This window comes from Panthera tigris, chromosome A2 (genome assembly GCF_018350195.1).
Source record: "Panthera tigris isolate Pti1 chromosome A2, P.tigris_Pti1_mat1.1, whole genome shotgun sequence".
Taxonomy (NCBI): Eukaryota; Metazoa; Chordata; class Mammalia; order Carnivora; family Felidae; genus Panthera; species Panthera tigris.
This window is the reverse complement of record NC_056661.1, coordinates 144839664-144864605: the sequence shown is the minus strand read 5'-3', so window position 1 is coordinate 144864605 and position 24942 is coordinate 144839664. Positions and strand designations below refer to the sequence as shown.

The 24942-nt window shown below is 39.0% G+C and overlaps 1 protein-coding gene across 6 annotated transcripts in view; it reads right to left on the bottom strand.

Moving 5' to 3' along the window:
* The window catches only part of KLHDC10 (kelch domain containing 10), a 70585-nt gene that overhangs the window by 10624 nt on the left and 35019 nt on the right, over positions 1-24942 (bottom strand). For 5 of the 6 annotated variants that reach the window (XM_042972273.1, XM_007078081.3, XM_042972257.1 and 2 more), the window contains 8 exons: positions 15113-15334; positions 12988-13142; positions 11664-11812; positions 9952-10036; positions 8798-8864; positions 8221-8268; positions 6029-6168; positions 253-5393 (listed from right to left, as the gene is read on the bottom strand). In XM_042972273.1, the coding sequence (XP_042828207.1) occupies positions 5184-5393; positions 6029-6168; positions 8221-8268; positions 8798-8864; positions 9952-10036; positions 11664-11812; positions 12988-13142; positions 15113-15334 (1076 nt within the window). In that variant the 3' untranslated portion in view covers positions 253-5183. Of the gene's footprint in view, positions 1-252; positions 5394-6028; positions 6169-8220; positions 8269-8797; positions 8865-9951; positions 10037-11663; positions 11813-12987; positions 13143-15112; positions 15335-24942 lie in introns of those variants that run through there. The other variant, XM_042972290.1, reaches the window with a different exon arrangement.

Sequence of the window (24942 nt, the reverse complement as noted above, 5' to 3'; positions counted from 1 at the left end):
GTCCTGAGGGGAAGAGCGTTCTGTTGAGGGGATGGTTGTAGGTCCAGGAGTCCCGGATGGTGAACAGAGAGAGGGACCCACGGCAGGCGGCGGTGGAAGGCAGATGACTCACAGATATTAATTACAGAGAAAAGTGCACCCTGGTGGGTGGGAAAGGGGTGGCGGAGGCGGGCAGACTGACGCTTATGTCATAGAGGTGAGCTCGCGTACACGCAAATCACCGCCCCACAATCAAGGTCGCCTTGAGCCAAATAGATTTGGATAAGATTTATTGATCAGATTGTTTTAGAAAACCAACAGCAAAACACTGACAAGGTACATAAATACAGACTGGACATTTTAGGGTAAATTCACTATTTTTCCTACTTGCTTGTAGGAGACCAAATAAGGTGGAAAAGCTGTCCTGATCATATGGCATGCACACCAGACTGCAAAAGGACTTCCACACTATTTAACAGGACTGTGGCAAATAGCTTTACAGTAAGGCAAGCATCGTGTGTGGCCTAAGCACACCCTGTACAAAGAGCCAAGCCCAGGCCTGCCCTCAGAGACTGCGTGTGAGAGGTTCCCCTTTCTTGCCTAGGTTCTTCCAGTCAGATCCTCACCGGCAGGTGCCTTTACAGGGAAATGCCTGGCGCTGTCCCTGCTCAGACTCTGTGTACAAGGAAGTGGCTTCAGAGAAAGTCAGTGTGTTTCTGATGCCTCCTTTGTATTCTAAATGTGCAACTAGTAAAACAGCAATCACTACAGCTCGGCGAGACTGCCTCTGACTCACGCTGCGCACTGACTAAGCAGGGCCTTTCAAAAACTTCTATAAAGTGAAAAAAAAATAAAATCATGAAAATTACAACGAAAAAGATGGTACCGCTTTTGAAGCACAACTCAGAACTTCTTTTTGTAACACCAGGTAAGAGAAGAGGTCGCTTCCCACCAAACCCAGCGACCTCAGAAGGGAAACCGCATCACTGGGCACGACCCGCGGCGGCACACACGGGAGGTACAGAGCTCTACGAAGCCGACCTCGGGCCCTGCCAACGTCCCTAGAGTCCCGAGGAATTTGGGGAACCAAAGCACTTTAAGCTAACAGTGACCAGTTTTTGGAGCTTGTGATCACGGGACCGTAAGCCCTCATCCGTCCTGGAGCTCAACGCCAGAACAATGAAGAGTAAGGAAAACGGCTTCTTGTGCTACATCAGAGTGCTGGCAGGTAGACGATTTATAGTAACGGTGCCACCTGCTAAACATCTGTAAGACCACATAAAAACAAACTGGTTTTACAGAATTAAGACCAACACGGACTTACAGGGTAATTCAACCTTTTCCCACATGCCAAGCTATATGGCTGGAAAAGGTATTCCCAAAGGAAAAAATAAGGCTCCTGCAAGAACAGAGGAAAAGCAAGTATTTGTCAAGAGCCAAAGAAATGTGTTCAAACGATGGGATTCCTTCTGCATCACACACAGCAGCTTTTTCTTCCTCTAGGTGCTAAGAGTTCTTTGGTGGTTACAGGAGAGACAGCCTAGAACTCGGGGCAGGAAAACCGTGCCGAAGCAGAGGAGTGAAGAGTTAACATCTCAACTCAGGATTACCACCCGTGGGTCCTAATTTCAGCATTCAACAGCTGTCGTCAAATTGACAATTACAGCTAATAGGGCTGCCTATATGCTTGCTGGTTTCTAGCCCTCCGTGACTCTTCGTTTTCATTTCTAACTACTTATTAGCCCTGCTCCACTGAAAAGGAGGTGCTTGTGGGAAAGGGGTAAGGAGGAGGAAGAATATAAATGGATCAATTGTTTGATAGAAAAGTTGAAACGCTGATTATCTATGAGTTTCAATTATCTGTGCTTTACTCTTGTTACTCTGGGTAACCGAAGGTCACCGTTAATAAACCTTTTGCTTAGAAATGTTAATGTTTATCATCATATGTTTAAATCTAGCTATGTGATGGACATGAATAATTTAGAGCAAATTTTTACACCATGTCACGAGGGCCCTGAAAACAGATTCTGCCAGTGGAAAGGATTTCAGTCTGGCCCCTGAAGAACAGTGAAAATTTCATTCTATTCTATATTGGTTAATAAGATTTTCCAGAATGTGGAAAATATTTTATTAAATGAAGAAAGCATCATTTTCTTCGTTTAACAAAGTCTTATATTCACAGATAAATTAGTATGTACATGGGAAAGCTGACAGTATTAAATATTAGATTTTAATTCTCCATTTAGAAATTCCTTACAGGTAGACTTCCTTTTTTCGTGGGCAAGAAATGTAGTAAGATAGGCAAGCGTGAGATAGTACAAAAGATGACTGGGGGAAAGTCTCAACTCTAACAAACCCAAGGAATAAGAAGTCTTTAAGAACTGGGGGAAGAAGACAAGGACTTGAAAATCCAGATTGACCAAGAGTTGGCTTACGCTAGCTGGTCACATCTCAAATTCTTGGTATAAGCTGACTCTAAAGGAATGAGCTGGCTTTCCCCAAGGCAGATTTCAAAAAAAAAAAAAAAAAAAAAAAAAAAGTAGTCTACCTGCTTTATAGTTACACCCTATATATAATCTGTATATATCCATATGTGTTTCTATATATTGCACTTGAATTTACAGGACTGCAGTAAGATGGCAGGGAGTACCTCAAAGAGGCAGAGAAGCAGCAGGCATAAACTTTCCTAAACCAAGTAACAGTGTCGGGAATTCAGGGTGCTGGTTATAGGGATACTAAATGGTCGGGGACCCCCTGTATAAAATTCTGCTCATCTACATTTAAGTCATCATACACACAGTCTCATTTGGCATCCAGAACATGTGCATATGTGTGGTTCTATAGCACTCAGAGCTGGTCATGCTACATCGCTTTCACTAGTGTTATATGAAAAGAAGACACTTTAGACCAAGGATATGTACTTTTATAAAAATGTCACACACAAGGTCTTGGATGTCGGGCCTCCAAAGTCTACCTCAAAGAAGACTGCCCTCAGAAGGCTTAAATCCTTTTTGCTAGCAAGTGTGGACTGAACTAGACGCTCTTTCTAGCTCTCCAGTGTAGCAAAGCTAGAGACCTGCTTATTTCCCAAGGAGCACGGAAGGGTAAGCACAGAGGCTGAGCACTGAGGCTTTGGTCCCTACGTAAATCCATGACCAAATACCCTTTCACCACCCTAGACCGCACAGCTTATTTAACTGGATATAGTCCACCGAATATCCAGAGACCAGGCTGGAGTCGTGCGGTAAAGCTTTGTTTTGAACTCATGGGGCTGTTCGACCTGACTTGCTCCGGAGAGACCTCCTCACTGGAGTAAGCTTAGCAGTGGGCGGTAAGAGGTTAAATGTCAAACAGACTTGGTCATGGCAAGATGGGGGTGGGACCTCTAGAGGAGTTGCTCCTTGTCCTGCCTCTGCCCCACACCCATCATTCCCCCAAAAGGACCCAAACTCACAGGTGAGTGGTATCATAAGACCTTGCAGAATTTGGGCTCCATGAACTCAACCCAACATGGATGGGATGTTCTAATAAGGCATGGAAGTTAAGAGTCCAAGTCTAGAGACCACAGTTTTCTCTTCCCCAGAACTCAACACTGGAGGGTGACTTTTTAGCCATAACTCAAAGGTGATTTTAAATCCACACATGAGCTAAAGAGATCCCTTCTGGGATGAAGGAAAAAAGAAGAGTAACTTTAAAAGCTAAGTGAAAAAGAGGCACTTAAAGGAAAAATGTGTCCCAAATCTCCCGTCTGAGTCTCCTGTTGTGAGGTGACCAACGGGATGATCAGCACTGTGCCTTCTTGCATGCCTTCCGCACCTTTCGTACACCTGAGGACTTCCAAATGTTCACGTCTCAGTGACTTGCTCAACTACTCTAGCAGCCTGATGGCAAAGAAGTGAAAATTCAGGTCACTCCTTTTTTTAGAGTTAAAATACAAAACAAACCAGAACTAAAATGTCACACCAAAAAGCTAATGATCTTCAGCTTCATTCCTTCCTCATGCTAGTTCTGAAAATTCACAATAGTTCTTTGGGAAGGATGGCCTGTGGCTTTTCCCCCAAGACCTTTTATCCAATAACTAGACAATTACTCACAGCACCATGCACATTAAAGCAGACAAAAAAGAGGCAATAAGCTAAGGGAAAAATCAAGGGCCAGTTGGCTTTCTAGAGATAAAACCCACTGCCTGAGAAAATGGCAGGTGCATGGCCCAGTGTTCAAGTTCTGAAAAGGAAACGGCCAATATGATGGTCAAAGCTCACAGCCTGGAGCTGAAGCCCTCCCCGCCTTGCTCTTTTCTGGCCTCTCACAAGCTTACTTTTACGCCCCATGGCATTTATGCCACATGTTTAGGGTCTACAAGTCCCCCCACGAAGAAGTCAGAGATACTTGAAACCAGTTATAAGCACAAGGGAATTTCAAAACTGCCCAGAACAAAGAACTTTGACCACCATCAATTCCTTGATTTGAAACGTTCTTGGTGCCATAATTTCTAAGAGCAACAATAAACAGCACAACTACAACACACACACACAAGCTTTTTGACGGCCAAATCTAACCATTGCTGGCACCAGAAGAATGTGGAAAGAAATCACTGATCAAGAGTTGCTGAGCCGCCTGACTTTCCTCCAAAGTCAAAGGATGGGTTTGGGTATCGATGCAGCAAGATGTCAACCGGTGCTGCCATCAGATCCAGCCACGCAATTAGAGGCGTCTTGGAAAACAGTAAGGTTGACATCTAGGTTGGCATGTAACCTGCACAATTCTCAAGGTCAGCCTTCTTGTTGTTGTTATTGTTGTTGCTGGATTTACATTTTTTAAAATTTTATTTGTTTTTGTCAATGATGCTGCTTTAATTTGTGGAGCACTGGCTGACATGGTCATAGTTTCAGAGATCCTTTAAAAAATTCTTTATCTGATCATGATTCATAACATTGTTAAGGTACTTTCAGACTTTCCCTCAAGTCCATCCAGGAAGAGGGAGTATGGGAGTATGTGTGTGTGTTGAGGCAGGAGGGAGAGAAGCAAAGAAAGAAGCACGAGGGAAAGTGAGATTGCCATAAACTTAAAACCAATTTACAGAAAGGCATCTGATGTATTTTCTGAATAAGGCCTTGATCAGGGTAACCAATTCTACACTGCCCATAAATAAAGGAGTCTCTTTAAATTAACATTTCCAGTATCAATGAACAGTCCAGAAATCCTCATTTCAAGCGCTCGATGAGTCCCTGTGTGAGTCCAAGGTGCAGAAGCTGTGTGCGGGAGAGGTTTGCTAGGTTGGGGAAGGCTGCAAGCAGCTTCTCCCATGCCAGTTCCAGCAGGCTCGGCACCACCAGCCAGATCTTAAACAGTGACCCAGTCCGTTTGTTTTCATGGATGTTCACCACTCCTCCATGAATGTACATGCAACCAGCCTATGAACAGACGGCAGTCAAAAGAGGACAAATTCAAATGGGAGAGAAGCAGATAACTTAGGCTGAAGAGTCAGCGACAAAATGCACAGTAGGCCAAATGGAGACGGGGCAAAACAAAAAGAATTTCTCACTGATCCCAACATAGTGCAGAGATCAAGAGGCGTTTAAATAACAAATGAGTTTACTAGGGGAAAACTGTAGCTTTTTTCTTTGTTTTTTTTTTTACTTCAACGAACATTAAAGTAACATTATATTAAGTATTCATTGTGCCAAATACTAGGAACACAAAGATGAAAATAAAGGTCTTTGCCTTGAGAAACTGGTGGGATCTTTAAGAACAAGGCATCGGGGGGATAGAGCTATCCTGCCCTTCCAGAAAACACCTTTTATGTCACTGCAGGGGCCTAAATGCCATGCACAGCATTTCTTTTATATTTATGCTGCTCTTTTAAACTGTGTATGATGGCTTTTCTCCCCTCTTCTCAGAAGAAGGGCTGGCTTTGTCTTGAAGAAAGTTTTAGAAACACATTCTTTATCCAAGGTTGGTAACATCAGAATCTTTTTTTCTCGCTAATATCACTGTCAAGACTTATCATCTGCAACTATGTAAGGAAGATATGAAAACAAGAACTTACTGGTGTAACAGCTGCACAGTGAAAATAAACTGGCTCTGGCATGGTAGCTGGGAGCTTCACCCATTGAAAAGTCTGCAGATTCAGCTTCCAGATGTCTCCCAGGATCACTTCTCCATTATAGCCCCCACAAATAAACACGTCTATCAAGAAGAGAGAGACCCATGATCACACCAAAGAAAAGAGCCACGGCCACAGCGTGTTTTGTAGATCACCTGGCAGGCTGACAGGGGTCAAGTTCAGTGGATTCCCCCCTACTACAGACGGCTCTAGCCGGGTGGTCCTCCCCTGCTGCTGTCTTGTCCCTTGCTAAAGTATGGATACTATGCTGGGATCTTTGCTAAGGCTAGGGATGCAGCAAGCCTCTATGCAGGCCTCGTGTCTGGGTCCTCAAATTCAAATACCTGTAGGCACAGGAAGCGAATGAATGAGAAGGTCCAGGGAAAATACACAAACAGGAGATCCAGGGAAACAAATAAGAAGAGTGCACATGCCCTGCACCAGCTGACTGACACCATGTAGAGTTTAAGGTCAGCAACTGCTAGATCTGTTTTTATAAGAGAAGCTGGAAATCTGGATTTTTTTTTTAAGTGAAACACTTTGATTCTAATCCAAAAAAATTGCATACACATGTGAGCCAGACAAAACATAACTGCAGGTCACCAGTTTACAAATTCTTCTTTTAAATAATGCTCTGGAAAGGATGGACACCTATCTGCCCATAGAGACAGATGTCTTCTATGTAGACATTTAACCTGAGGAGAAACATTCGCTGCAATGTTCAGTTTGGGGCAGAAAAAGTAGTTCTTACAAATTTTCTTTAGCCAAAAGAGGATAGTTTGAAGCCCCATTGGATCTAAACAGTTTTTTAAGTTCTTTAAACCTTCTCCAAAATCAAAGGTCTGTCTTTCTTTCTTTCTTTTTTTTTTTTTTTACCGTCGTCATTGCTTTGTTTTTGTAAAATTAGACAGTTATAACTGGACAACCTGTAACAAAGTCTACATAAACATTCATACTAAATGCCCCAAACTAAGGCACTCCACTAGTATACTGCCTGGCCTCAACAAATCAAATGAATAGATGTCTTAATTCAGGTCTAGGTCAGGTTTAAGCCAATACTTAATTAAACTACAAAATACACCGGAAACTTTTTGGCCTAAGATTCAAGAAAAGTTCAGCTCCAAAGCAAGGTACAGCTTTGCTTCTTCCAGAGGCAAAGCCGAACGATGCCACTATCTATAAATCCTACCGAGAAAGCAGAAGCATAATAAAATGTACCTCTGTACTAGATGGCAGCATGATCCTAGTGAAATCCAAACAAAACTGCCGAAAGGATACAGGCTATCAAATTCATTTACACACACCTTCCTCCCAGGGAAAATGGAAGGGGGTATACCAAACGATAAAATAAGTTGTAAATTAAAAGACAGGAGGGTTGTCCAAAGAGGAGTCATTTATCACACTCGGATGAAGTAGCCTCAGCTGCTTTCTGAAGCCACACAATGCCTCTGTTGTAATACGGCCAAAGAATGAGCCAAGAGTCCTATTTGGCATCTGAGAGAACACAGAATAAACTTTAGAAAATACCACTCTGAAGGACTCATTGTAATTTTAATACTTTGCCCACCAAGGTGTCCATTTTGTATGTCAAGATTGTTAGTATCACCCACCACAGCCACAGACACTGGTTGGGGGGAGGTGCTGAAAGGTCAGGTGGTGTAATAAAAGCTTACTTATCACCAATTTTTGAGTTCTCTGGTAACTGAGGGAACCCAAACACCCCACTAGGTTACTGGATGAAAACTGCTGAGAGAACCATAATTTTATGGGTTTCCTTTTAAGTTTAAACTATAAGAAATAGACTCTTCTCAAAGTTATGCCCCCTTTAAGGAGCTATTATTAAGAAATAAGACATTCTCAGAGCACCTGGGTGGCTCAGTCAGTTGAGCATATTGATTCTGGCTGGGGTCACGATCTCACGGTTCAGGAGATTGAGCCCCACATCGGGCTCTGTGCTGACAGCATGGAGCTTGCTTGGGATTCTTCTCTGTCTCTCAACATTTCTCTCTGCCCCTCCCCCACTCACGCACTCTCACTCACCCTCTCAAAATAAATAAATAAACATAAAAAAAAGAAGACGTTCTTGGCATATACGATTACAAAAATGAAACTAGAATGTTCTTTAGAACACTTACCATTTTTTATTTGAACGCAACTGTGACATCTTCGGGCTGCAGGAAAACCTGCCAAACACATGAACACAAATAACCCATTATCCACAGAAAGAATAGAATAACGGTGATGTGCCACGGTGAAAGACATCCTATGAGTCACTTACTTAAAACAACCCCTTTGTTGCATTAAGCAATCATTGATTAGTCCTTCCAACCCTTCCTTTTTTCACATTAAATTAAAGCCATCGGAGTCCCATCATAACTACAATGCTCAGGTGCCAGGGGAACAAAACGGGGTTACTAATGGCCTTCCCAAGCATTATGCCCACAAAAAACAAGCGGACCTTGATTCAAAGTGCCTGCTTCCTAACCCATCCACATTTCCCTATTTCCACAGAACTCAACAATCCCCATTAAAAGTCTCTGCACAGTTGCGGAGGAAGCATAATTGGGCTAAGGAATAAAATAAGTTATAATACCAGTACAACAGATATTATACTTGTCATATAACTCAATAAAAGCACTTTTTCTCTTCTAAAATAAGTAAAAATATAAAGCATAGTTATTAAAGAAAAATGAATCAATAATTTAAATTTACCTATTTTTTCGTGGGGTTTTGTGGCAATTTCCTCCCATGCATTCGTTTCAAGGTTGTATGCATGGATCTTGGGGAGAAAAAGAGAAGATACACACACATAAATAACTTTAGCTAGCCTGAAAACTGCAATTTTTTAAATTTATTTTTTATTTTTTTAGAGAAAGAGTGTGTAAGCGGAGGAGAGGGGCAAAGGGAGAGAGAGAGAATCTTAAGAAGGCTCTGTGCTAAGCGCAGAGCCTGATGTGGGGCTCGATCCTGGGATCATGACCTGAGCTGAAATGAAGAGTCAGACACTTGACTGACTGAGCCACCCAGGCACCCCTGAAAACTGAATTTTTAACAACAACCTGTATAAACATGTATTCTTGGTTGAAAAGTCTTCGTTTCTTTTGCTTTTCTCTGATTTTCCCTAATATTAAGGCAAAAAACATTAAATGAAGCAGTTGAAAACTAGCAGATATCGGACTCCAATTTTTTAAAATCACAGAAAAAAAACGAAGTAAAAAAGTTGGAATTCTACAACTACCCCATTTTTCACAACGAACGTGTGTATCATTTTTTTATACCAGAAAAAAGCAACTGTTCATAAGAAAATATGAGAATGCAGTTTTGACAAAACTTGAAAAAGATCAATAAGGTTCCAAAGCAGAGCAGGAGCTCTGTAGCCTAATCTAGATCTTCCCTGGGAGATGTGCATTTAGAAATGCCATAGGAATGGATGAATAAAAACCTTCAGAGTACAGCTTTCTAAAGTGAGTGATGCAGAGCCCTAAAAATACTGTTCTTTTTAGACATCTCACTGATGATGAGAGACATTCTGTGGGACATTCTGAGCAACGTGGCTCCAGTTCTCATCGGTTTCTCCATTTAAGCTACTGTGTCCTCCTTTTGGTCTCTTTCCTCATCCAGTTTGTGCCAGGATTCATTTTCATGTGTTTTTAGTGTGTGATCACTACAACTGTCGACTGGAAAGTGTAACAGAGGCATAGTTCGGCCTTCTGTTACGACGAGCAGGTAACACACAACAGGTGTTAATGAAGAACCTGTCCAGAAATCTAAATATCTACAGTAACAGAATTATCTTGCTTGGTATGAAACATGCCTCTTCCTATCCTTCTCTCTCTGTCTCTCATTATTATTATTTTTAAATATACCTTGTTTAAGGAATAAGCTGTCCAGGAAGTACCACCTCCCAAGATGTAAATCCTCTGCCCATCATGTGCAATTTCATGTCTGTATCTGAAAATACACAATAAAATCCATTTATAATAAAGTGAAAAATTATCTACCTAAGATTTAGCTACAGGATATTTTTATTGGATAATTATTCACAGTAAATTATAGAATATATATACAATGGATTAGTATGCTCCAATAAGAAAGTAGGTGTAGACGATGGTTAATATATTGGAAACTTCTTTTCGTGTCATTAACTAAAAAAGAAATGCTCTCATGTAAGAGCAGATAGGCTATAATCTCATTAAAAATTTATAGTTACACAAATACGCACAGAAAAGGACTACAGAGATACATCCAAAATGTTAACCCTGGTTATCCCTAGATTTAGGTTTTGCTTTTTTATTTTCTTCATTTTCCTTATCTGTATTTTCCAGATTTTCTAAAAAGTGATCTGTCTACATTTCATTAGAAACCCTAGACTATGCGCTTTTAAATGAAGATACTTATTTAATAGATACAAAGATATCAGAAAAATTACACTACTCAGAACTGTGAATATGATGTGAAACACCTACCAGAACTTTCATCCAAGCAGTCTAGCTAGAAGCTGAAACAATTTATAATATGTCCATAAAATGATTCAAGAAGGCAACCATGTGAAAATGCTTTGAAAACTTAATCTATTTCCTCCTTTCCCTGAAGGCCCTGGTGCTGATAAAATAAATTACATCAAAATTATTCCAGTAGCGGTCCACCTCCCAAGTCCTCACACGGTAGTTCTACAATCATCAGCCCACTGACATACTGCAATAAAGTCTTCCTTAGCACCTCTATGCTATTTTGTTTAAAGGAAACAGAGTTAACTGCATTCATCTGAACAGAGTGAATAAAAAAATGTTTACTGTCTTTGCATTTAATATGTATTTTTTTAAGTTTATTCATGTAAGTAATCACTACACCCAACATGGGGCTTGTACTCACAGCCCTAAGACCAAGACTTGTGTGCTCTTCTGAGCCAGCCACGTGCCCCCACTGTCTTTACTTTTAAACAGGAGGGGAAGAAATTAAGTTTTTCATAGAGCTTACTGCTAAGAGGAAACTCCTATCAGGAAAGAAAAGTGAAAGGCCTACACCTGTTCCTAGAAGGCAACTAGGAGCACCATGTGATGTTTGCGTGCTTAACAGGGCACTTAAAATCAGTGGCCTCCCTCCTCCTTTCCACCCATCCATCCGATCAATATTCATTGAGTATTACTATGGGAACTGATGCCACGGGCACTGCGCCTTCTTCTGGGTATACAGCTGCGAACAAATGAGCCAAAGAACCCTAATATGCAAGTTAAGAAGGGAAATCAAAAAAGTAACTAGAAAGTAATTGTTTTGTCTGTAATATGGTATTTAATTACAATTGCTACCATTGGTTTCTTCTTCAAAGTGTTACTATCTTCTTAATGCAGAAAAACTGAGGTATAAAAGAAAATAACATGAGGAAAAAATCTATAGTTAATGGAGAAATAGCACTCCTTAACCAGAAGACCTTTCTTTAATGCTGAACTGGGATCTACCAGCCAGTTAGCTATTTTAACCAGGCTTTAAGAATTTTCTTTAAACCATATATTACCAATATTCTGAATAAAGTCAAATCTTAGCAAGAAAGAATAAATATGCTTTAATCCTAGAACCTTACCTCTCTTCTGGCAGATCACAGGATAGGTTGTTTGGTTTCAGTTGTGTCCACTCTCTGGTATTGAGATCTAATTTGTGCAGATCTGTGCTATAAATATAGCCAGTTGTCCCTCCAAAAACATAAAGGGAGCCATTGATGATCGCCATGGCCTGGAAAACAAGGAAATGTGAACACCACTGACTCATGAACACTTTGTTAAAGAATGTAAACTTACTAAATACCCCAAAATCAGACTTTATGAAATTCTTTTGTACTTTTTAACCTTCTAGAATATCAGACGTTTAAAGGATTAAAGATTTTAGAGAACCCAGAGATTACTTTTAGAAAGGTAGAGCTTTGCTCAACTGGAAAGCAGTCCTACCTAGATAGGCAAGAGGACTGGATGTTCCTTACGGGTCTTAGCCAACCCAAGAATGTATACATCGGGGGCATTAGCATTTCCATGCAAAGCTGCTTCTCTTTCTAAGCAGTATGAAGAAAACTGCTCTAAGAAGAAGAAGCAGATATGAAAATAAGCCACCAGAACTCCTTAAGTAAAATGTCTAGAGTTAGCAGTCATAAAACTTCACATTTTCCACCAGATTCTTCTTTAGCATAAGCTCAGCTTTTGTTACGATCATGTTATCAGAGTTTAAATGCCTCCTGTGGTGGGACAGAGTTATCTAGGGTGTGCCTCTACACATAGCTCAGAAGGAAGGTATTTACCAGTACGAAAGCTGGCCAGCTAAACAAGAAGCCAAAGCTTAGCTGTTTTAAGCTTAGTCCATTACTTTCAAAGGGTCTCTGATGCTGGTAGGTCGCACCCTATCTTTTTGGATATAACTTTTCAAACCTAGGATTTGAAGCACGGCAATGTAACTAGAAACTCATCTCCACATAATCTGTGTTTTAGCTCAGATTAGTCTTATAAAAGTCTTGTACCAAAGTGCGGAGATCACCTCCTCTACTAACTTAGGTTAGAAAGCTCTCCACAGAATCGCATTGTTCTAAAGGTGGCAGCGTGCAGACCATACGTAGAGCCCAATCTCTCACTGGAGGTGGGGGTGGGGATGTGGTGGGTCCTGACACTGAAAAATACTTCCGTATAGATCTAGATCACGGTGCCCAATTGGACTAGAAACAAAGAGTGAGGGAAAAAAAGGAAGGGAGAAGGCGAGCAACCAGATTTATAAATTACAACTTCGTATCACAACTGAAAAATCAAGTATTAACCCCAGTGAATTTATTCTCTGTTAAAAACATGGAAATAATTATTCTGACATTGTCCCCCAAACTAGAAAAATCTGCAGAAATACATCCACCGTGACTGGCCACAGATTGGTACCTGTCCATATATACGACTGGGTTTCTTCCCACGACAGCTAAGTAAAGCCCATCTCTTATACTTCACGTTACACACGTGGACATCATTGCCGTTGCTCTCGCCAAATGGGATGCCTGTACCTCCGAATACCAACAGGTTGTTTCCATGCAGCACAACTGGGGAAGGAGAAGCACAAATTCCATTTACGTACTGGCTACCTGTAGTATGTTCCCACATAAACCCAGAATCGCTGAGAAACTGGGGGAAAAAAAAAAAAAGCCTGCTTTAATGCTCTCAGAAGATAGTCCAAACCACTGACATCTAACTAATACAAAGTACTGCAGAAAAAGGTTTAATTCACACTCTATGGACTGTGTCATGTAGCCAGCTCATTGTTAGGTGTGTGACATGTATTCAATGCGTATTTGTGGAGTTCATGAAACACTGTGGATAATAATACTAAATGACATGAACCACTGCGGCTCAAGGCGGTTCAAGTACGCAGCAAAGCAGAGGAAGTATTATCTTTGTCTTAACAAAGGCCCAGCAGGGCTCTGGATGAAGGGATAAAATGATCATTCTGTTTTTGCCAGGGGAATGAATGATCTCTACATTTTAAATTATGGTTTCTGTCACCTTAATCCTCCACCAGATAAAAAGAAACACCAATATCCTGCTGGTAACTTTGGTGTTCTTCTCTAGATCTCTTCTGTTCCTGCCGCCACCACACACACACACACACACACACACACACACACACACACACATTCTTTCTCTCTGATGACAAATGCTCCCAAAATAGTGCTACTGTATTATTTCAATGGCATTTCTTTTCTAAAATCAATTATTCAGTTAATATAGAATAAGAATCAGCATGGGCTCTGAAGCCAGCTAGAGCTAGGTTTCAATTCTCATGTGACCTCAGGAAAGTTATTTAATCTCCAAATTAATCCTCACAACAGCCCTATGAGGTGGGAACTAATCTTATCTTCTCCATTTTTATAGCTGATGAAACAAGTGGAGAGTGGTTTAACCTTGTTGAACGTTTCCCAAAAAGAATCTTGCCAAGCTAGGATTCAATTCCAGGCAATCTAACTCCAGAGCCTGCACTCTTAGCCATTTCCTTAGGGCATCTCTGTAGCCTCAGTTTCTCTTTTTTTTTTCCCTTCCAGATTTTGATTTAAATTCTAGTTAGTTAACATATAGTATAATACTGGTTTTGGAATAGGATTTAGTGGTTCATCACTCACATATAACACCCAGTGCTCATCTCAACAAGTGCCCTCCTTAGTACCCATCACCCATCTCATCCACCCCCCTCACTCACCTCCCTCCATCAACCCTGTTTGTTTTCTATCATTAGGAGTCTCTTGTGATTTACTTCCCTCTTTTCCCCCGCTTCCCATATGTTCATCTGTTTTGCTTCCTAAATTCTACATGAGTGAAATCATATGGTATCTGTCTTTCTCTGACTTATTTCATTTAGTATAATATACTCTAGCTCCATCCACGTCATTGCAAATGACAAGACTTCATTCTTTTTGATGGCTGAGTGATATTCCAGTGTGTGTGTGTGTGTGTGTGTGTGTGTGTGTGTGTGTGTGTGTGTATACCACATCTTGTTTACCCATTTATCAGTTGATGGACATACCTGGGCTCTTTCCACTCAGTTTCTCATTTGTACAATGGCAGTAATTCTAGTTTGTGCATTACGTAGACGTCGTTAGGTAAACAGATACTACACGTGAAGTACTTTGTTCAGAAGCTATCATTTTGCCATTATAAGCCCCATCTGTTAATCTTCTACTACATTGTGCTTAGCATACATACATATATATGAAACTTTATACTGAACCCTCTGAGATATTACTAATCCCAGTTTACAGGTAAGGAACTTGACGCTAAAACTCATCAAGCAAGCAAATGGTACACAGCTAGATTTAAACTCAGGACTATCCAACTGCCAAGTGATTCTGAATCACCATGCTATAGTATTACCATAGTGAAAAGTCTACCCATTAACAGGGTTTAATCATATTACAGTATTATTATAAATTATGAACAAAAAACACGCGGCACTGAACCTGTTCTCACAGACATTGCTTAATTATGAAAGAGTCAAAAGTTCAGGACGGCTTGCACTCACGTGACATAGATGCCAATTCCCGGGGCATGTAGCCATCTGTGCCCATCTGGTGCCATACTCCTGTAGCAAAATGATACCTCCAAAGCTCCCTGAAGAGAGGATAGTCTTCATTATCTGGCCCTCCAGATTCATCGTAATCTGGGTTATAACCTCCAAACACATAGAGGTTGGTATTATCTGCCACACAACGATGTCCACTTCGTGCTGGTGGAGGTCTGTGGCCTAGGAAAGAAGAGGACAGTCTTCCACAGATGGCCAAGCAGATTAAAAACACAAACAAAATTTGGTCATAATCATTTTAGCTTTAAAAGGGGATGGGGAAGATTTATAACGTGGATTTACTTTTTATTTGCTTAGGTTATTTTAGACATTCGCACATACTACTTAAGATAATTTTAAGGAGCTAGTCTCCATTTCTATTTCATACAACTACTTTCAGATTTTGGAAACTGTAAAAAAATTTTTTTCCAAGGGAGGAAAAATAGCATTATAAACTCAAGAAAATGGCTGACAACTTGAAATTTGCAAGAGAAGGAGGAGGGGTTTAATAATCCAAAAGCTAACAGGACAAATTTTCTTATTGCCTTAGAGGAGAACAAAAACACAGGCCAACTAAATTAAACTGAAAATATTAGAGAACTACATAAATATAATCACAAATGTGAATGAGTCATGTATAAATAAAAATACACACACATAAAACCTATGATTTGTCCACAGTATATAATTACACACTTAAAAAGAAAACTGGCTTTCAAAGAGTTATAGCAAAATTTAGAATTTAAATCCCACTCCAGACATTATGGCAGTCAACAAAAAATATCCTTATACTTATCTCAAAGAGCATCTTTCACCCTATTAAGAGCTTTACTAAGGAAAGCTATTTCTACAATTGATATTTGAAAGCTTTCTGAAGCTTTCTGTAATTTCTGAAATTATATCACCTAGTTCACTAAAAACGACTTCCCAATTATTTTAGAGTAAAAAAAACCTAAAATTTTATATGGTTTCTATTATCCTTACAATTGTTTATACAAGTCTACACAAACCCTTACATAGCTATAGAACCAAAGATGCTTAAATAACATATTGGATAGAATAAGAAGCTACTATAGTTGTCTGTTACCTTAAGGACTTATCTAATTTCTTATATTAGGAACAGGCACTAGTATAATGTTAATTAATATTTAGGACGATGCTAGGCACCTAACAAACTTCTGTCATATAAAAAAACATTTATTATCAACCTAACATAAGCCTTATATATATATATTCTTAATCAAAATCCCACTTCCTAAGGTATAGTTTTAAATAAGAACTGAAAAGAAATTGCACAGATCTAAGAGAAACTAAAAAACTAATGAACCATGAATCACCGAATCACTCAACTCCGACCTGTTAGTCCTGCTTGAGAATCTTTGATGGTTCCTTCCTGTTCAAGTACGGAGTGTTCAACTAGTGATTTAGGGCCTCTGATGACCTCACTTTGTCCTGATCTCTCACACTCCTGCCTGTTTAAGTTTGTCTCCCTGCTTGGAAAGGCGAGTGCTTCCCTTAGACCTTGGCCTGGCCTCCTACCCTTCAATGCCTCCTTGTGGAAATGCCTCCAAGTCCAGCCCTTACAGCTTTCTCACCAATAAAACCCTAGGGCCCTTACAGTTCAGCACCCTGCAATTCAAATGATAGGATATGCACTTTCTACAAGATTATGTAAACACATGAATATATTAGGCAATCTAGAATCAGTTAGAAAATTGACTCATGAGCCGTGATTTACCTCAAGTGAAGAACTCAATTTCTCTTTCTAGGAATCTTGAAATACAGAAAGTGTGGTGTGGAAGAAACAGCAAAGGCTCCTACAAATATCTAGATTTGAATCCAGGTTTTTTTCTAACTGCTACCTTGAGCAAGTCACTGACCCTCACTGAGTCTCAGCTTCCTCATCTGCATAAGGGGATATTATTCTTGTACCTCACAGATTTTTCATACTGCTATTAAAATGTTTATTAATAAAGTTTTATTTTAATGTTTATTTATTTTTGAGAGAGAGAGACAGAACGCACACGAGCAGGGGAGGGGCAGAGAGAGACGGAGACACGGAACCTGAAGCAGGCTCCAGGCTCCGAGCTGTCAGCACAGAGCTTGACGTGGGGCTCGAACTCATGAACTGTGAAATCATGACCTGAAGTCAGGCACAACTGACTGAGCCACCCCGGCGCCCCTAAAATGTTTATTGGCTTAGATATGAATCTTCAACGTATCTGCAAGCTATTTGAAAAGAGAGAAATGTACTTGTATTCATCTTTCTAGCACCAAGCCTAAGGCACACAGAAAACACTAAACAAAAACTTACAAATTTAATTCTTCTCTACTCATTTTGTTAATGGTTTTTCTCCTCCAAATAGGTTATAAGCTCCTCAAGGGGAAAGGTCATGTGTAACAATTATTCCGTACTACCTCCAACACCTAAAACAGCTGGAGATATTTAAGGTACTAGAAGTTTCACTGATTTTAAGTCAGAGTAAACAATGACAGGGACGCTCAAAACAGTCCAGCTCTCAGTGGACTTTGATATAATTATACTTAAGAGATATACGATTTGGGGGGCAGGAGTTGGGTTACACAACGGTCTTCTCAAAATATAAATGTTTCTAAAAATTAGTGAGACAAATTTAGGGGCACCTGGGTGGCTCAGTCGCCCGAAGTCCGACTTCGGCTCAGATCGTGATCTCACAGTTCATGAGTTCAAGCCCCACACTGGGCTCACAGCTGTCGGCACAGAGCCAGCCTCAGGTCCTCTGTTTCCTTCTGTCTCTGCCCCTCCCCTGCTTGTTCTCTCTGTCTCAAAAATAAATAGTACTTATTAAAAATAAATATTTATTGAAAATATGTATATTTTTAAAATATATAAATAAATAAAAATTAGTGAGGCAAATTTAAAGAAAAAACAGAATTGCCGTGGTCAGCAGATGGGAACTCTAAGAATCTCTATAACGTCACTCACTTTTATTACCTGCAGTCAACAGACAATTTTTTAAAACTGCTTTTGGACAGAAAGGACATACAGTCTATTCTAGGATTTTCTCTAAATGGCTGTACAGCAGATACTCCATTATAAGTTTATTGGCAACTATTTTTGTGACAACTATAACTCAAATGTATGAAAGGTTGAGGAGTTAGTGAAAAGACAGTTTTAGATTTATCCACTCGTTCATTAAGCCAAAAATATTATCAGATACTTGCTATGTACCAGGTACTATGTAAGATGCTGGGGATACAGTGATAGAGAATGGAGACACCATAACCATTTCTGTCCTTTAGAGCTTGTAAAGGCTAGTCCTACACTGTCCAATGCAGTAGCCACTAGTCATATATTAATGTTGAGCATTAATTAAATCAATCAATCAATTAATTAATTAATCAACCAACATTAATGTTGAAATGAGGATGGTCCAAACTGAGATATGTTCTAAATGTAAAATGCCCACTGGATTTCAAAGACTTAATACCCAAAAATGAATGTAAAATTACAAATTTTCGTATTGAATACATGTTGAAAAATTTTTTATATCCTGAGTTAAATAAAAGTATTATTAAAATTAATGTTGCCTGCCTTTTACATTTTTTTTTTGCTTTGAAATTTAGAAACAAATTTTATTTAAGATCTGAAATACAATTCCTAAAATATCAACTTCTCCAGAAAACCGTGGCTACACAATAATGCATTGCCTCTATCATGTTAGAACGTGCATTAGACTCAAATACAAAAACCATGAAACAAACCACCATCCTTCAACAATTTGAGCAGAGAGAGAATGCCTAAGGAACAACATCGATGGACTTGCAGAGGATGGGCTGTTTTACTTCAAGCACCATAAAAAAAAAAATTAAAAAAAAATTAAAAAAAAAAGAGCACAAATGGCCTTTTACATTTTTAATGTGGCTACTAGAAATTTTTAAATGTTGTGGTTCACATAACATTTCTATTGAACAGGGCTGGTCTAACTCAATTGCTGGCTTTTGTAAGTAATTTCATTATCTATGCAAATTAAACTGTTGGGTAAAGAGCATCTGATCAATTTTTGATAAATATTAAACATCCTGTCAAGAAGTCTGATAGCCGGGAGTGAAGAGGTTACTCTTCTTTCTCTTTGGTCAGTAACTAGAGATTTCTTTGTACATATTTATAGCCCAAGAGTGACTAACATATCAGAAAGTCAAATTTTATTTTGAATAAATCATGGGAGTTTGTCAGGGATAATGTCATGGAGACTAAGCATTGATTTTCATTATGTGGGATATAGCATAGGCTCATCAACTTGACCGAAATAAAATCGGGTTTTAGATTGTTAAATAGTTCTCTGAATCTTCCCCCAAATTCTCCACGTGTAAATCCCACCTTCCTAAAAATGACCTGCTACTATTAAAATCACCCAGAGAACTAGGTTACCTGATTCAGGAACTTCCACTAGAAAATGTAAAAAACTCCAATGTGAACTTGTGTGCAGAGGTGAACTTCTAATATCCAGAAGGCAACCTCCAGCTAAGGTAGTGTGCACCTACGATGTCCGAGCCATCTTCTCTTCTGTGTGCTCACCCTGTCACAACAACTTGCTGTTTACCCCAGGGACTAAGCAGGAGCTTATGGTAACCAGGGAAATGGGCTTTAGTTTCCAGCCTAGAGGAAGGAAGAAGCTAGCTGTCCCCCATGAGGGGACAGATGATTAGGTTGCTGCTGTTTTCACCATTACAATATTGTAACAAAGCTTCCGTTATGTATATTGAGATGCAAATGTCCCAGTATTTCTGGGTCAAAGGAATATATGCTTTGATCTGTTACAGATGCAATGTTGTCATAGAGCCATACTGCTCTCCAAAAAGACTGGAACAATTTACACTCCAGCAATGATTTCTGGAAGTGCCTATTCATGCTGTCTTCAACCTCTTTCATTTGTGCCCATCACAATGGTGCAAATTGGTGTCAGGTAATTTGTATTTCCCTGATTTTTACTAGTTCACATGTTTATCAGCCCATTTTATTTCTTCTTTGGGGAACTGCCTGATCACATCCCTTGCCTACTTTTCCATCTACTGAGTTTTCTTCTCACAGGTTTATAGAGATTATTATGTTTCTTTCTTCCAGCCTGCTACTTGTCTCAATTTTGTTTATGGTATCTTTTAACAGATGGAAGTTTTCGTCTGAATCTTTCAATCTTTTCTTCTAAGGTTTCTTTGTAAAAAGAAAAAGAAACAAGGCTGCTCTGTATCTCATTTATTTCTAAATCATTATAAAATTATAAAAAAATCCCACTTACTTCTAGTAATTTTATAGTTTTGACTTTTTATATTCAGAACCTGAATACATCCAGAACTTATTTTTGTGTATTATATGAGGTAGGGCTCTAGCTGTTCCTCTCAAATGGATAGGCTGTTGCCCCCAAACCATTTATGGAAAGCCACCTCTTCTATACTGAATCGAAATATCACCTTTATCAGACACGAAATTGACATGTTCTAGAGTAGAATCAGGAAAATCCCAATTATCCAGGTCTAATCACAAATTTAGACACAAAATCGATTACTCTTTAAGAATGCACACAATCAATACAAAGCAAAACCACAAAATCTTAATGGCAAAAGCTTGCAAATAAAATAGCATATTAACATTTATTGCTTAATAAGTCTATTACTTACAAGATGTAGCCACCTCTAAATGTTCTATCAAATATGTGTGGGGAGGCCATTAAAAAAATAAGAACTTTTACCGCTAAAAGTATTAGCTGGTTATAAATATCAAATAGCTAAAGGATAAATTGTTTAACTGGTCACTTTTTTCCAAATGTGAAGCTTTCCATTACCTCTGCCGGAGAAGACAGGTCTTCTGTTGTACACCTGGAAACCTGACAGGAAATCCAAGGAAGACTGAGCCAGCTAGCTCCCGCCCCTGACCAGCAACCAGACCTTTTTACTACTCCCAGAGTCCAAGCTGCTCAGGCAAAAGCAACCCATTCATATCAGCATGCAATATCACTTAGTTGTGTAAGCATTTCCTACCAAAGAGACTCTATGCCCTATACGAGATGTGTATGTAAATATTTGGCTTCTCAGGGCAGAGTAATCTTTAGCGTCTAAGATGGCAGCAATAAAATAAATTCGCTTTGACAGGTTCTGGTGTTATCATGAGTTAGTTTCAAGTGCTGAGCACAGCATACTTGAGACAGCAGTCACACTGTTCTAGGGATCAGTGGCCATGGGCTTCTGGGATCTGTTCAATTCCACTGTCTATTCCTATACCATTATCACACTGTCTTAATTATGTTAGCTTTGAAGTATCAATCGACATCTAGTAGGAAATTCCCTTTTGTGTTACTTTTTCATAAACCTCTTGGCTGTTCTTCTCCATTACTCATGTAATGAATTTTGAAATCAGTTTGTTAAAAACCTATAAGAAGTTCTTTGGTATAAGACACCATCTTATACAGATGATCAAAGTTAACGGGGTCATAATGGGACAAATCAACACCATGTGCAATGAGATGAGCACAGCATTACTTCAGAGCATTCCTACCAAAAATGCATTAAGCTGAATGTAAGGGACACTGCACAATGTAACTAGTGTTTACTGTTCAAAAATATCAACATCAAGGCTGAAGATGAGAACTGAATGCAACACATGATCTGGGATTTTCTTTTACTAAAAAGGATATCATCGGAATAATTGGCAAAATCTGAAAATAAGGTCTGTAAATTAGATACTAGTGTTAATTTTATCCATTACTTATAGTTTCCTATTTTGTGTACGAGTCTGCAGTCAAAGAGACTACTTGTTTTTTAGGAAAAGACACAAGTATTTAGGGGCAAAGGGGCATGATGTCTGTAGCTTACCCTCAAAAACGGTTCAAACAAACAATATGCATGTATATGTATACATGTGTTATACATATAGAAAGGGGGGGGATGGGCGAGGAGAGGAGAGAGAGAGAAGAGAGGGAATAGGATAAAGCAAATGTGATCAAATATTAACATTTGGAGAATCTGGGCAAAAGGGACAGAATTTTTTACCATTCTTGTAGCTTCTCTGTTGAATCTGAAATTATGTCATGAAGGAACATAATCTCTAGCTTTTTATCCTCATCTTTTTTGATAGTCATCAGTAGTTTCATTGTTTTTATTTCTAAGTACTTTACAAATTTCCATATAATTGTGACTAGATATCTCTTTTATTTTCTAATTTGTTGCTGTTACTGTATAGGAAAGTAATTTATCTTTGCAAGTTTAAGTTTCATCCAGCCAACTGTCTGAACTCTGGTATTAGTTATCATTAATTATCTTGAATTTTACAGTAGACAATGATATATATGTTATTAATGACAACTTTCTGCTTTCTTTCCAATATATGTACCTTTAATTTTTTTCCTTGTCTTCTATTGTATTGGCTGAAACCTCCAGAATAAGGTTGAAGAGTGGAGATGATAGTAAGCATTTTTGTCTTATTTTTACTTTTTTTTTTCAGTATATGAAGTTTACTGTCAAATTGGTTTCCATTATTTTTACTTTAATGAAGATATTGGTAATGTTTCACCATTATATATACTTGCGGCTGGTTTCTTTTTTAACAATTTTTTTTGAGAGAGCATGAGTGGGGGAGGAGCAGAGAGAGAGGGAGACAGAGGATCCAAAGTGGGCTCTGCACTGGCAGCAGAGAGCCTGATGTGGGGCTCAAACTTGCGAACTGCAAGATGATGACCTGAGCTGAACGAAGTCTGATGCTTAACTGACTGAGTGGGCCACCCAAGGTGACCCTACAATTAACTGGGTTCTTATAGATAGCCTATCAATAAAATAAATTTTCCTTTTTTCTTGGATGCCTGCAAATGTTCCCTGTCAGGAATGGGTATGATTTTTTTAAATAAAATTTTTACTGAAATGTAACATAGAGAAAATTGCATAGGAGAGTACAGCTTGATGCATTTAACACTTAACAAAATGAACACACTGAGAATCAAAGTTTATAAAATGCTTTTTTTGATATCAAAAAAGCTTGTTTTCCCACTTTTCTGATTTTATTGAAATAGTTAAGCTTTCTTATTTTCCTTTCCTTTTTTCCTAGGCAGATCTTCATCCTATAACCTCTAATAATTTTTAAAACCCACAAACTTTGGTTTTTCTAACAATATTAAGAATAAACCACATATGGAAAGGAAGCTGGCTATTAACAGCATTTACTTCTGCAGAGGGGAATAAAGTGGAGAATAAAGATATAAAGTAGGACCTTTGCTTTTTTAATTTAATCTCTTTCACTGTGAAATATAACACATGTACAGAACACATAAAACTATAAATGTGTAGCTTAACAAATTATCAAAAAGGCAATATGTAATCATCACCCAGGTCAAACTACTGAATACTGGCAGCGCTGAGACACCCCTTACCTGCTTCTTTTGGTCACAACTCCATCCATCCCACCTCCTTCACTTCTAGAGGAAATATATTTCCTGATTTTTATGGCAACTATTAAACTTGCTTTCTTTTAAAGGCTTTATCATACCTAAGTTTGCATTCCTAAACAGTATTGTTTATTTTGGCCTAAATTTGAATTGTATTTAAAAAAAATTTTTTTTTAATGTTATTTTTGAGACAGAGAGTGAGGAGGGGAGGGGCAGAGAGAGAGGGAGACACAGAATGCGAAGCAGGCTCCAGGCTCCGAGCTGTCAGCACAGAGCCTGATGTGGGGCTCAAACCCACAGACCGTGAGATCATGACCTGAGCCGAGGTTGGACGCCTAACCGACTGAGCCACCCAGGTGCCCCTGAATTGTATTTTAATAGAATGATATATAGTATGTATTCTTTCTGGGCTCTTTCTTTCATAACTAAGTTTCTGAGATTCATGCATGTTGTTGGGGTGAATTAGTCTGTTCATCTCCATTGCCAAATAGTATTACTTTGTGTGAATATATACCATGATTTATCCACTCTATGTTGTGTGAATGGTGATTTGGGTTGTTTCAAATTAGTGGTTCTTAATGCTGCTATAAACATTTTTGTACAAGTTTTCAGGTGCACAGGGGTCAATGTTTGTAGGCTATAAATCTAGAAATGTAATTTCTGAGTCATAGTGTAAATCTTTACCTTTACTAGATAAGGCCTAACTGTTTACAAAATAGTTGGTATTGTCAGTCTTTTTAATTTAGCAATTCCTAAAGGTTTGTAGACCTCTTTTCATCATGGTTTTAATATGCATTTGTCTCTGCGGTGCCTAGGTGGCTCAGTGGATCAAGCATCTGACCTCGGCTCAGGTCATGATCTCGCAGTCTATAAGTTCGAGCCCCGCGTCAGGCTCTGTGCTGACAGCTCTGAGCCTGGAGCCTGCTTTGGATTCTGTGTCTCCCTCTCTCTATGCCCCTCCCCGCTTACACTCTCTTTCTCAAAACTAAACATTGAAAAAATATGCATTTGTCTCATTACCTTTTTTTATTTATTGACCAACTGGATTTTTCTTTGGGAAATGCCTGCTCAAGCTTTTAATACATTCTTCTATTGAGATGTCTATTTTCTTCTTACTAATCTGTTAAGTTTGTTATATATGCTTGAGATAAGGACGTTCACTTTTCACCCTCCTATGTACTTCCGTATTATTTGAGTTTTAATAAACCCATATTACACCTGTAAATTCTAAAACAAAAAATCAGATGATCTTAAGCAGTTTCACTTTCTCCTTACCCCCAATTTGTTTAAATCACCTGAAATGTCACAGAATGTTATTTATAGGTATATCTATCTATCCACACACACACACATAAATATGCACACATACACATATTTATATTA